The sequence below is a fragment of the Xenopus laevis genome, chromosome 1S (assembly GCF_017654675.1).
Source record: "Xenopus laevis strain J_2021 chromosome 1S, Xenopus_laevis_v10.1, whole genome shotgun sequence".
Taxonomy (NCBI): Eukaryota; Metazoa; Chordata; class Amphibia; order Anura; family Pipidae; genus Xenopus; species Xenopus laevis.
The window spans coordinates 5,083,276-5,096,936 of record NC_054372.1 but is presented as its reverse complement, the minus strand read 5'-3'; the positions used below and the strand labels follow the sequence as shown (position 1 = coordinate 5,096,936).

General features: G+C 41.2%; 1 protein-coding gene across 2 annotated transcripts in view; it reads left to right on the top strand.

Annotated features, from left to right (window-relative positions):
- Positions 1-13,661, top strand: part of slc4a11.S (solute carrier family 4 member 11 S homeolog) — a 96,652-nt gene that overhangs the window by 14,202 nt on the left and 68,789 nt on the right. For both annotated transcript variants that reach the window (XM_041579353.1, XM_041579354.1), the window contains exon 2: positions 9,719-9,772. In XM_041579353.1, coding sequence (XP_041435287.1) covers positions 9,719-9,772 — 54 coding nt within the window. The remainder of the gene's footprint in view (positions 1-9,718; positions 9,773-13,661) is intronic.

The following is a 13,661-nucleotide window of genomic DNA, read 5'->3' as shown; positions in this document are numbered from 1 at the left end:
CATTGCAAATGAAATGAACCTAATAATGTTAATTGGAAGCGAGTTCTTCCTTGGATTTAGGATCATTGGGATGTTCAAAGGGATATTTGCACTTGTTGTATCCTACTGAATGTGCTGAGGATTTCCTTGCTGGGCTGCAGTTGGGCGAGTGGATGGATGAGCAGCAAAGTGTGTGTGTGATGTCTCAGCAGTCATTCAATATTAATGCCCTGTATTGTATGAGAGAGACAAACCTGCTTTTGTCTATATATATATATATATATATATATATATCTATCTTATTATCTGCTCCGCTTTTGCTGCTTGGATGCTTCACAAGCCAGAATTTGGGATCATTAATAAGTGCCGTGCCGCTGCACCTCTTGTAAATCGAATGGAATTCGGGATTTAGGTGGGTTCCCCAAAAGATGCTGATCTAGAGAAGGGTGTGGTTTTTGGCTGTGGGTCGTTGCAATATATGTATATAAATGTATATAATGTTTACCAGTGTCGCAATTTATACCCTTTGAGTGAGGGGCGCAAAACTGGTTAGAGTGAGGGGTGTATCCCCTAATGAGACATTTGGTTTCTGAATCGTGTTCATTGATTGTTGCAGCCCCCCTTCATGCACACGGGGTACCCCTGAAAAAAGGGGTGGCTGTTCCAGAATTTCTGCAACTTTCCCTTTAATCCCTATGGAATGTACACGCTGCGATGGTAGTGCAGTCCCTGGGAGTGCGGTGTAATGGGGTTTGCACAGAGTTTGTATTCACTATGGGCTCCATGGCTCGCTCTCCATCTCTCTGCGCTGTAACACTTGAGGGAGACATTGTCTGTGGGAAGTGACCAAGCGCAAGATCGCAGGCTCCACTAAACAGATCTGCAAGGCTTTCCCATTACTAACAAAAGCAGGAGAACTGTGTGCTGGGGGGGATTGTCTAACCTGTCGCTGTGTAACAGGTGTTACCTCTATGCTTGAAGTTATAGTTCAGCTATACACTGTACAGTTATGATATTTGGAGAGTGTTTGTGTCTACAAACCCAGCTTCACGGCTACAGCTGAGATTCTATCTATCTGTATAACAGAGCATTCTATCCCAGTGGCTGCACAGATCCTATCTGATCCCCATTGGAAGCAGCAGTCCTGTCCTGCTTTATGGCAGCTGAGATTCTAGCTATCTGTATAACAGAACATTCTATCCCAGTGGCTGCACAGATCCTATCTGATCCCCATTGTAAGCAGCAGTCCTGTCCTGCTTTATGGCAGCTGAGATTCTAGCTATCTGTATAACAGAACATTCTGTCCCAGTGGCTGCACAGATCCTATCTGATCCCCATTGTAAGCAGCATTCCTGTCCTGCTTTATGGCAGCTGAGATTCTAGCTATCTGTATAACAGAACATTCTGTCCCAGTGGCTGCACAGATCCTATCTGATCCCCATTGTAAGCAGCAGTCCTGTCTTGCTTTATGGCAACTGAGATTCTAGCTATCTGTATAACAGAACATTCTGTCCCAGTGGCTGCACAGATCCTATCTGATCCCCATTGTAAGCAACAGTCCTGTCCTGCTTTATGGCAGCTGAGATTCTAGCTATCTGTATAACGGAACATTCTGTCCCAGTGGCTGCACAGATCCTATCTGATCCCCATTGTAAGCAGCAGTCCTGCCCTGCTTTATGGCAGCTAAGATTCTAGCTATCTGTATAACAGAACATTCTGTCCCAGTGGCTGCACAGATCCTATCTGATCCCCATTGGAAGCAGCAGTCCTGTCCTGCTTTATGGCAGCTGCGGACCTGGCCCAGTTTGTTTGATAATGTGCATAATTATATTTAAATGAAGAGGATTATTTTCTGTTTATTTTCTGTTTTGTTTCTTATTTTTCTTACCTGTTCACTTTCATAGTATCTGGGTTACATGACATTCATTGTTTATTTAATCGGCAATAAAGTGACGTTTGATGTGGGTTTCAGCTGTGTGGGGATGGGATTCGTGTTTGGGTAAGATCATGGGAATATCTAGCAATAACGGAACCGAGTGGTTAAACGGTTGCACTTTCTACTTGTTCCCTGGGGGAGCTCTGGGCACTTTAAAACTCTAATGGCATCTGCAGCAAATTGTTGTTAGAGGGGAAGCAAAGCAGTAAAATATTAAAACCAGCTCCAAAGCCATATGATGATATCTCGCTGTGTGATGTGACCCTTAGGGACCCGTCCTGCGGTGCTACTGGTACAGACCCACACGATGTTTCTTTCACCATTTCTTTGCAGTAACAAGATGAGATCTTTTAGCCGTGTCCCGCAGGAACCTTACATTAGAGTCCTGCGCGGGTCCCATTTTTGAAACACGTACCTGACCCGTAACTGCAACCCGCAATTTGACCCGCATCTTTCTACTACCCGACCCGCAATAGGCCAACTAACCTTCCAACTCGGAAGCGACATCACTCTGGTGCTGAATCTTCCCAAGAAAATTTTAAAACTGGATGAACCACAAGGGTGGGTGCGAGGGATCAAGAACCGCACCTTTATTGGGTACCCAGCTGGGTCACCTGCTTATTGGCCGCACGGCCAAGGAATCGGGGCCAAGAAAACACTGCAATACATAATAAAAATAGCAAACACATTTCTCAAGATGTTTCAGATTTATTGGTAAGGAGGGGTCCTTGTACAAACTGAGAAGCAGAGTCCTATTAAGTACAGGTATGGGATCCGTTATTCAAAAAGCTCAGAATTAGGAAATGGCCATCTCCCATAGACTCCATTATAATCAAATAATCCAATTGTGTAAAGTGATTCCCTTTTTCCCTGTAATAATAAAACAGTCGCTTGTTCTTGATCCCAACTAAGATATAATTAATCCTTATTGGAAGCAAACCCAGACTATTGGGTTTATTTAATGTTTATATGATTTTCTAGTAGATTTAAGGTACGAAGATCCAAATTACAGGAAGATCCTTTATCCGGAAAACTCCAGGTCCTGAGCATTCTGAATAACAGGTCCCATGCCTGTATTTGATCCAAACTAAGATATAATGAATCCTTATTGGAAGCAAAAGAATCCCATTTTGGTTTTTTAATGTTTACATGATTTTCTAGTAGATTTAAGGTATGAAGATCCAAATAATGGAAAGATCAGTGATCCAGAAAACCCCAGGTCCCGAGCATTCTGGATAACAGGTCCCATACCTGTACAAGAAATTAATTTGTTGCATTAAAAAGTATTTTTGATCTTATAGGGTACTAAATGGTCTTAAGTTTGGTTGTTATGAGTTAGCAGTCAACAGGTAGCATTAACTGGGCTCTTTGTAGACTTAAGGTAAGATCCAAATTACAGTAATATCCATTATCTGGAACCCCCCAAAAATTCTGGATAACAGGTCCCATACCTGTATCATCTGTTCATTTTGGTAGCTGCTAAGTAGAACCAAAAATACAGGATTCAACTGTAAAATGAAATCTAGGTTGGTCCTTGGTTTCAATAAACTGTGGCTCAATCAGGAATACGGTTCCTTTCCCTGCCCAAGGCTTGTTATGCTGGGTAATAGGGCTATAAGTGGAGGCACGAGTAGAGTAGGAGATGTTTACTGGCATATTAACATGATCTTATCTGAGCTTGTTGGTTTAGGAGCAGATAAGAGGTTGAGTAAATACAATAACCGGCTTCCGACTATGGCTACTGATAAGGGAAAGTAGACACTTTTATGGCTACAGTCGTGTCATTATGAGAGAGAGAAAGATGTAGGGAGTAGAGACATTTCAGCACGTGGTTGTAGGTTTGTGAGCTGCACCCCGTGATCTCCCTCAGATAACTTTTGCTCATGCCTGATTCGTCTTTGTACCAGGGTTCCTGGCACCCCGTGTACGTGCCCCTTATTCTACCTTGGTATTGACCAGACTTCCAACACCAACGGGGTTCAATAAGTCCTATCATACCCTACATAAGGCTGTTGATCTAGGTAGTACAGCAGCCCATGAGGGCACCAGTAAGGGAGAGGTTTCTACTTTTTTAAAGCTGAATTGGTTGATTTGTGTATAGTGAGGCAACATGGCATCAGGAAGTCTTTATATCAGGGTTGTCCAACATGTAGCCTACTACTAGCTGTTTGATATTTGCACCCACTACCCTTTACATCAAATATTTGTTCCAAGACATAATCCCAATGTTTCCCTTCTGTGCCCCACTCCTACAGTCTGTGTGGCTACTGTACCGGCTGATCTCCTGGCCAAACTCATTGCCGTTGGCTGAGGACAGTTTGTGCAGTTGCTGGTGGGACAACTGGACTCTCCTTTAATAGAAATGAATGAGAGCTGCCATACTGCTGCTTAATGGGCTTTATTACAGGGAGGCCATCTGTCCGGTTATGAAGACCAAATGATTTATGGAATATACTTAAGCTTTGACTGAAGGGCTAAGGGGCAATTAAGCACAAGCTGTAAAGGACAACTAAAGCGTAAAAAAGAATATGAAATTCTGTGAATTTTATACTGAACTTATTGTACCAGCCCAGAGCTTCAGCTGGTCTTTAATAATGGTCTAGGGGTGCCTTCAAGGATACTGTCGCGGGTAAATGTTTTTTTTTTTCTTCAGTTAATAGTGCTGCTCCAGCAGAATTCTGCACTAAAATCCATTTGTTAAAGGATCAAACAGATGTGTGTTTTTTTTTTTATGTTTAATTTTGAAATTTGGCATGGGGCTAGACATGATGTCCATTTCCCAGGTGCCCCCAGTCATGTGATTTGTGCTCTGATAAACTTCAGTTACTCTTTACTGCTGTACTGCAAATTGGAGTGATATCACCAACTTGTAAGTGTGTAAAATGTAGATGCACAGATTGATCTAGTTCCTCTCTGCAGAAAAGATTCTAATTAAATGCCCCCGGCCCTTCACCTGTTTCGGGTATCTTGGGAATGTATGATGTTTGTTATGGATTAGTGAGGCTACCAGCTCTGATCCCTAATCCTGGAATAAAGGTTGGCTGGTGAGTTTATTGTAAGCCCCGAGCGTATGAAATGAATATGAATTTAATATCTCTCTGGTAGCACCTGGAATGTAAGAAATTCACATGGGCAGTTTTGACTTTGTGTGGGTCTAATCCACTGATAAAATGTTGCGCCTGTATGGAACAGGACTGTGCAAGGCCAGACAGGTATTTGGAGAAAAGATATTCATTTGAATGCTGACATAATCCTCCAGCCTTGATCTAAGGGGATTTAAATTGATGTTAAATTGTCCTATGCTCAATTTTCATCTGATTCAGGTGATCCCACTGGTGTCTAATAAAAGGGCAGCCAAGTTTGGGAGTTTTACTTTGAAAGCAGCAAGTAAGTTGCAGGTAAAACTTAGTCCCTTTGTAAAATGTATAATGAAGCAATAGAATTCTTAATGAATCAGATAAAATTGAGCGTAGGACTGGCCAGATATGGGATGACTGTGACGTAGTTGTTCAGCTTAAATATATTGTAATATATGGACAAACAATCCCTGTTTTGTTTAAAGGGTAAGGCATTTTTCAGTAGCAGTAGCACAAAATGTCTCTGTCTTAAATATATTGATAATGGGTTGAGTGCAGAGGACCTCTGTCCAGAAGTCCTTAATGCACACCGTAATATATATCAATTGACCGATTTTTTTAATGTAAACCAATAAATATGGAATTTTAGCTTTTTGTAAACAAATCCTGGTGTGCATCTTCTTTCCTCTGCTATATATATATATATATATATATATATATATATATATATATATATATATATATATATATATATATATATATATATATATATATATATATATATATATATATAAAAAGATGTACAAAATATTCATAATTTAAACCATACATATCCGGTAGGTAATCTGCTTACCAAATTCAGTTTTCAAAAGACCTCTCCCCAGCCTGCTCTAGGATACATCACCCAAAGAAACAATACATACCTCCCAACATTTAGGAAACAGAAAGAGGAAAAAAAAAGATTAGGCGCACAATGCGGTAACATTTTTTGACCACGCCCATTTTGTGGCCACATGCCTAATTACCATGTTCATTTTACATAATAATGGCAGGTTATGAAAGTTTGAACACATTTCTGTGGTTTTTATATGTTATTACAGTTTTGCAAATGAAGGTGAATTGCCCTTTAAGCTGTAAGTCTTCCTTCTTATATTATCAAACTGTTACAAAAGTATATTAAGTATCTATTCTGGGCTGTCTGCCAAGACCCAATTCAGTTCAAAACTTTGTATCTATTTCTGGCTGTTCAGTGCAGCAGAGAAACTCGGGACTTATTAGTACAAATCCGTGACAGCGGGTTGAGCTGTCAAAAGCAGGACTGGTCGGCTCAAAACGGGACAGTTGGGAGTTTTGACAATAGAATTCTAGTTGTATCTGACAATTCAGCACTAACAATGGGCAATGTTCGGGTGCCTTCAAAGGTGCCCAATTAAAATTTTCCAGCCAGCTTGAACGACGAGCCAACAGATATCCAAGTCTTCTGCTGGTATTGGTCGGCTTGTCTCCCACCATACACGCACCGAATATCATACTAAAATTAGTTTAGTGCGATATTATCGGTTCATCTATAGCCACCTTAAGAAAATATTCAACACGTTCTCTTTAGTGCCTGCCACGTTTCCCCCAAATATTGCACATATAGGGGCTCATTTACAAACACTGGGCAAATGTGCACCTGGGCAGTAACCCATGGCAACCAATCAGATGATTGCTTTGACTGTTAAACTTGCAGCTGGTTGAATAAAAACTCATCACTGATTGGTTGCTATGGGTTACTGCCCAAGTGCAAATTTGCCCATTTTTTATAAATGAGCCCCATTGTGTTGCTAGCGTTATAGTCCATATACTGCCCAATACCGTATGATTTCTTTGCGACAGGTGCAGCAAAAGTACCTTCCCATCTGTTTGTTGGGGATACTTTTGTTTAATCTGTTACAAAGAAGGAGGTGGTTTTCCATTTATTTTCCTATTATTTGCATTCCTGTCCTGTCCATGAGTTTCTGGAGCACGAAATGCATAAGGCTTTGTGGATTTTGTTTTAAATAAAAAATCTCTCCTTTTTTTAATGTATTTTTTTCTGGTGACCTGTGGGGATCTGAGTACCCATCTTTTCTACACGAAGCTAGCCATTTACAGATACAAAAAAAGTTATGTCTGTGTGGATTAGTCAGGAATTGAACCCAGATCCTTTTGATGACGCAGTTCATTTTCACATCAAACTGTAGTCGCTTATGTTGGCCTTAGATCAAATGGTCCATTAGATAAAATTGCCTGTCAGTCTGTTCCTTCTGAAACAGCCCTATCAGCCCCGGCAATTGAGATATCCGTTACAGCTGTCTGCAAACTCAAATATCTTTCCTTTATTCATCCAGCGCCCAGAATCTGATTCATCCTATTGTAAAGAGATGGAGTTGATTCAATCCCATTGGCCAATCCTCATCAATATTAATGACGTATTTAATTATGCAGCTCTGAATTATACAGCTCTACTATTAGATTGTGGAACAAATACAAGGTACCCTACGCTTGTTGTTGCAAACACAGATACCTGAGACTAAGAGTGAGCTCTGGTTCTGGTACTGCAGTTGACAGACTGGGGCAAGCAGCAGGGTTATCAAGGGTGTGTGAGGGCCTTTGTCTTATTCTAATTTACTTAGAGCAGTGCTGTCCAACTGGTGGCCAATATTGATGGGCGAATCTGCCAGATGCATTGAAGTCTATAGGTGACATTTTTTCCCTGTGTGTGCCATACTCTGCCTGCCCTTTGCTACCTGTTTGTGCTATACTCTGCCTGCCCTATGCTCCCTGTGTGTGCCATTATCTGCCTGTCCTATGCTCCTTGTGTGTGCCATTATCTGCCTGTCCTATGCTCCCTGTGTGTGCCATACTCTGCCTGTCCTATGCTTCCTGTGTGTGCCATACTCTGCCTTCCCTATGCTTCCTGTGTATGTCATACTCTGCCTGTCCTATGCTTCCTGTGTGTGCCATACTCTGCCTGTCCTATGCTCCCTGTGTGTGCCATACTCTGCCTGTCCTATGCTTCCTGTGTGTGCCATACTCTGCCTTCCCTATGCTTCCTGTGTATGTCATACTCTGCCTGTCCTATGATCCCTGTGTGTGTCATACTCTGCCTGCCCTATGCTCCCTGTGTGTGTCATACTCTGCCTGTCCTATGATCCCTGTGTGTGTCATACTCTGCCTGTCCTATGCTCCCTGTGTGTGTCATACTCTGCCTGCTCTATGCTCCCTGTGTGTGTCATACTCTGCCAGCCCTATGCTCCCTGGGTGTGCCTGTGGGACATGAGCCTGGAAGGGGTTTGTTCTAGGGGTTTATTGGCATTTTGAAATTGTTCATAGGCGCCCTTAAAGTGTTTAACTACCGTATATACTCGAGTATAAGCCGAGTTTTTCAGCATCCAAAATGTGCTGAAAAAGTCTACCTCGGCTTATACTCGAGTCAGTGGGCAGTAGCTGAGATTGCAGTAATTTTTAATCATTCCTATACCAACAGTTCGCTTGGGGAGAGACTGCAATATCACATAGCACCCTCTGTTGGTTATATGAAAGATTAACAGTGACTGCAAAATCACACAGCGCCCTCTGTTGGTTATATGAAAGATTAACAGTGACTGCAAAATCACACAGCGTCCTCTGTTGATTATATGAAAGAATAACAGTGACTGCAATATCACACAGCGCCATCTGTTGGTTATATGAAAGATTAACAGTGACTGCAATATCACACAGCGCCATCTGTTGGTTATATGAAAGATTAACAGTGACTGCAATATCACACAGCGCCCTCTGTTGGTTATATGAAAGATTAACAGTGACTGCAATATCACACAGCGCCCTCTGTTGGTTATATGAAAGAATAACAGTGACTGCAATATCACACAGCGCCCTCTGTTGGTTATATGAAAGAATAACAGTGACTGCAATATCACACAGCGCCCTCTGTTGGTTATATGAAGGATTAACAGTGATGGCAATATCACACAGCGCCCTCTGCACATGGTAGTGGGACAGTGGGCAATGCACACAGTAATCCGTTTGGCAATTCTCTGTCACCATCAACTTTGCAAAGAAGTCCGGTTGATCGCTGGTGGGGTCGCTTTGCCGAAATGTGCGCTGCTGGGAGACAGGGCTGTAGTTGTGTCTAGGCTTATACTCGAGTCAATAAGTTTTCCCAGCTATCGTAGGTAAAATTAGGTACCTCGGCTTATACTAGGGTCGGCTTATACTCGAGTATATACGGTATATGCCGGTGTACGCTGTGTTATCCACAAAGGAGGAGGCATATGATATAGTCTTAATATGACTTACTTTTTCACATATGATTGATGTGAGCTGTGATGTGATGGGAGCTGTTATCTGGTTACCTTCCCATTGTTTTGTTGTTAGGCTGCTGGGGGGGAAGGGAGGTGGGTGATATCAATCCAACTTGCAGTACAGCAGTAAAGAGTGATTGAAGTTTATCAGAGCACAAGTCCCATGACTGGGGGCACCTGGCAAACTGACTATATGTCTAGCCCCATGTTAGAATTTAAAATTAAATATTAAAAAAATCATCTGTTTGAGAAATGGATTTCAGTGCAGAAATTTGCTGGAGCAGCACTATTAACTGATGCATTTTGAGAAAAAAAATGTTTTCCCATGACCGTATCCCTGTAAATAAATAGGCTCACTAGATTGAGACCTAACTATTTTCTTTGTTTCCTCACAGAGAGTCCCCCGCCAGCGATGTCCAGGAATGGATACTTCTTTCAGGAAGAAGCTGGTGAGTACACGGCCTTGATCGCTGCTTTACTGCACTGCTGTGTGTGACTCTGTACTGACATCATTCTAAATGCCTTTACCTTGCTTGACAAAGGGGCGTGACCCCGAAACGTTGCACTACTGCATAATAAAATTGCAAGGGCTTGCCCTGCTACTGCAACTCCTGTGTGCCAGTGAAATTCTTCTTTACCTTGGGGCATATCCGAATGGATCAATCTCTTGATACCCGAGATCCACTGGCTGTACATGACAAGGACATTTGTAGTGGTTTTGATGCTGATATCAGTTGGGTTGCAGTTGGACTACATCTCCCAACATCCCCTTTAAGCTACAGTCTTGAGTGCCAGAGAATGGTGCCTCTAAGACCAATAATGTCCAGGCAACCGCAAAAAAATGCATTAAAGGGGTTATTCACCTTTGAATTAACTTTTAGTATGATGTAGAGTGTGATATTCTGAGAATTTGCAATTGGTTTTCATGTTTTATTATTTGTGTTTTTTGAGTTATTTAGCTTTTTATTCAGCCGTTCTCCAGTTTGCAGTTTCAGCCATCTGGTTGCTAGGGTCTAAATTCCCCTAGCAACCATGCATTGATTTGAATAAGAGACTGAAATATGAATATGAGAGACCTGAATAGAAAGATAAGTCAAAAAAAGTAGCAATAACAATACATTTGTAGCCTTACAGAGCATTTGTTTTTTAGATGGGGTCAGTGACCCCCATTTGAGAGCTGGAAAGAGTCAGAAGAAGAAGAAGGCAAATAATTTAAAAACTGTAAACATTAAATAATAAAGACCAATAGAAAAGTTTCTTAGAACTGACCATTCTATAACATACTGAAAGTTAACTTAAAGGTGAACCACCTTGAATTGAATTGGGATGTCTTTTTAGAATAACGGGACGTTAGTGAAATTTTGGCTGATTTGTCATGGGTGACTTGTTAGCCATAAGAATAAAATATCACATGTAATTTGTGATATTTGTAATCCAGTACAGCACCCTATCCCCAACCCCCTGTAATATTAATAGAAGTTGTGACTTTCACCAGATGTATCCAGAGATGAAAAGCAATAAGACCGTCTCCAGGAAAGGAATAAATAAATCTAATTGGGACACTGTTTATGCTCTTACACACGGTGATGTTTGAGCCCATTGTGACGTCACCTATATGAAAACTTAATGCAGTCGCGTCTTTCATGTTTTGTTAAGTCTTAAATTGAATTACATGTATATATTTGTAGAAGGATAATCTAATGGACACTCCTGCCTCCCCTTCAATGAGGACTAAAATAAACACACAAGATATATATGCGCTTGTATAAACCTGCACACACTGTTTACACGTTCATGTTTGGGCCTATTAGTGAATTGGATATTAAAGGCCCACTCATTTTTGTTGTTGTGTTTCCATATACTGGAGGTAAAAGTATATAAGCTTTGCTTTCTTTAATTTTAAATAAGTTACTGATTCTGCTTTAGATTCAGACTAGGGATGCACCGAATACAGGATTCGGCCAGGATTCGTCCTTTTTGAGCAGGATTCGGCCGAATCCTTCTACCCGGCTGAACCAAATCCTAATTTGCATATGCAAATTAGGGGTGGAGAGGGAAATTGCGTGACTTTTTGCATATGCAAATTAGGATTAGGTTCGGTATTCGGCCGAATATTTTGAGAAGGATTCGGGGGTTCAGCTGAATCCAAAATAGTGGATTTGGTTCATCACTAAATCAGAATTTCCCAATTCCCATAGTTTTCTGGCTTCATGCCACAACCGGCCTTATTTATTTCCAAACACCCTTGAATAATAATTCCTTTTCAAGTCATCAACAGTTGTGATTAAGCAACCCGCTAAATTTAATTTTGAGGTGTGTCCACCTAAAAACATAAACAACTTTCTACCAGCCCCGAAGATTGCTCATAGCCTGTAAAGAGAGATCCCATAAAACTATGGCAGCATAGGTATTCCCCTGTACTAAGCACAATTCAGCAGGAACAGTCCCTAAGTTTGCTCATAGTCTGTACAGAGAGATCCCATAAAACTATGGCAGCATAGGTATTCCCTGTACTACGCACAATTCAGCAGGAACAGCCCCTAAGTTTGCTCATAGTCTGTACAGAGAGATCCCATAAAACTATGGCAGCATAGGTATTCCCCTTTACTAAGCACAATTCAGCAGGAACAGTCCCTAAATTTGCACTTAGTCTGTACAGAAAAATCCCATAAAACTATGGCAGTATAGGTATTCCCCTGTACTAAGCACAATTCAGCAGGAACAGTCCCCTAAGTTTGCTCATAGTCTGTACAGAGAGATCCCATAAAACTATGGCAGCATAGGTATTCCCCTGTACTAAGCACAATTCAGCAGGAACAGCCCCTAAGTTTGCACATAGTCTGTTCAGAGAGATCCCATAAAACTATGGCAGCATAGGTATTCCCTGTACTAAGCACAATTCAGCAGGAACAGTCCCTAAGTTTGCTCATAGTCTGTACAGAGAGATCCCATAAAACTATGGCAGCATAGGTATTCCCTGTACTAAGCACAATTCAGCAGGAACAGCCCTAAGTTTGCTCATAGTCTGTACAGAGAGATCCCATAAAACTATGGCAGCATAGGTATTCCCCCGTACTAAGCACAATTCAGCAGGAACAGCCCCTAAGTTTGCGCATAGTCTGTACAGAGATATCCCATATTGCCTGGCCCAATCATATTAAACATGCTTAATGTGAACTCCAGTCTGTCAGCTAAGGTTGTGCAGAATTCTTCTATGCTTTTTGTCTCTTTAGATTGGTCTGCCTGTTTTAAGGTGTAGGCTATAGTTTTATTCACTTCAAATCTAAAGGTAGTACAGGTGGAGAACCTGTTATCCAGAATGCTCGGGACCCAGGGTTTTCTGGATGACTGATCTTTCCATAATTTGGATTTTCATACCTTAAATCTACTAGAAAACCATATAACCATTAAATAAAGCCAATAGGCTGGTTTTGCTTCCAATAAGTATTAATTATATCTTAGTTGGGATCAAGTACAAGCTACTGTTTTAGTTTTGCAGAGAAAAAGCAAATCCTCTTTTTTTTCTTTTTTAAAAAAAATTGGATTATTTGGATAAAATGGAATCTGGGAGACGGCCTTTCCATAATTCGGAAGAGAAATATTTTGTTTCTGAAAAGTAAAATAAAAATCACACAGAAATGAATCCCAGTATGGTGGCCCTCAACCATATGTATCCATGGGATATGGAATGAAAGAATGTTTTATGCTCAGAATAAATCAGTTTTAAACAAAGAGCAAAATTTGCCTTTAAATGTCCTGCTTTCAGTACACATGGGTTTGCCCTCACGCTGCTAGATGTTCCCCTCAGCGTCTGCTCCGTATCTTGGGTTGTGTTTCTTCCTCTTTTTGTTAAATGAAGTGTCTACATTGTCCCCCTGAACAATACCAGGGAGTTCTTGTTGCACCCTGTCTGGCACACATTCAGTAGGATTTCACTGGTACTCGAATGTTCATTCAAGCAGGTACAAGCCCTTGCTGAGTTTATTTTGCAATGGTGCAACGTTTCGGGGTAAACCCCTTTGTGAAGCAACATTCAGATGTAAAAATAGTTGGGGAGCAACTCAAGCATGAAAAATGTTCCTGGGTGGTGAAAAATAAGTGTTGTGAATAGGGATGCCCCGAATCCTTTGCGAAAGATTTGGCTGATTTCCGAACCGAATCCTAATTTACATATGCATATTACAGGAGGGAAGGGGAAAACATGTTTTACTTCCTTGTTTTGTGACAAAAAGTCATGGGTTCCATCCCTGTCCCTAATTTGCATATGCAAACTCGGATTCGGTTCTGCTGGGCACAAGGTTTCGGCCGAATCCAAATCCTGCTGAAGAAGGCTGAATC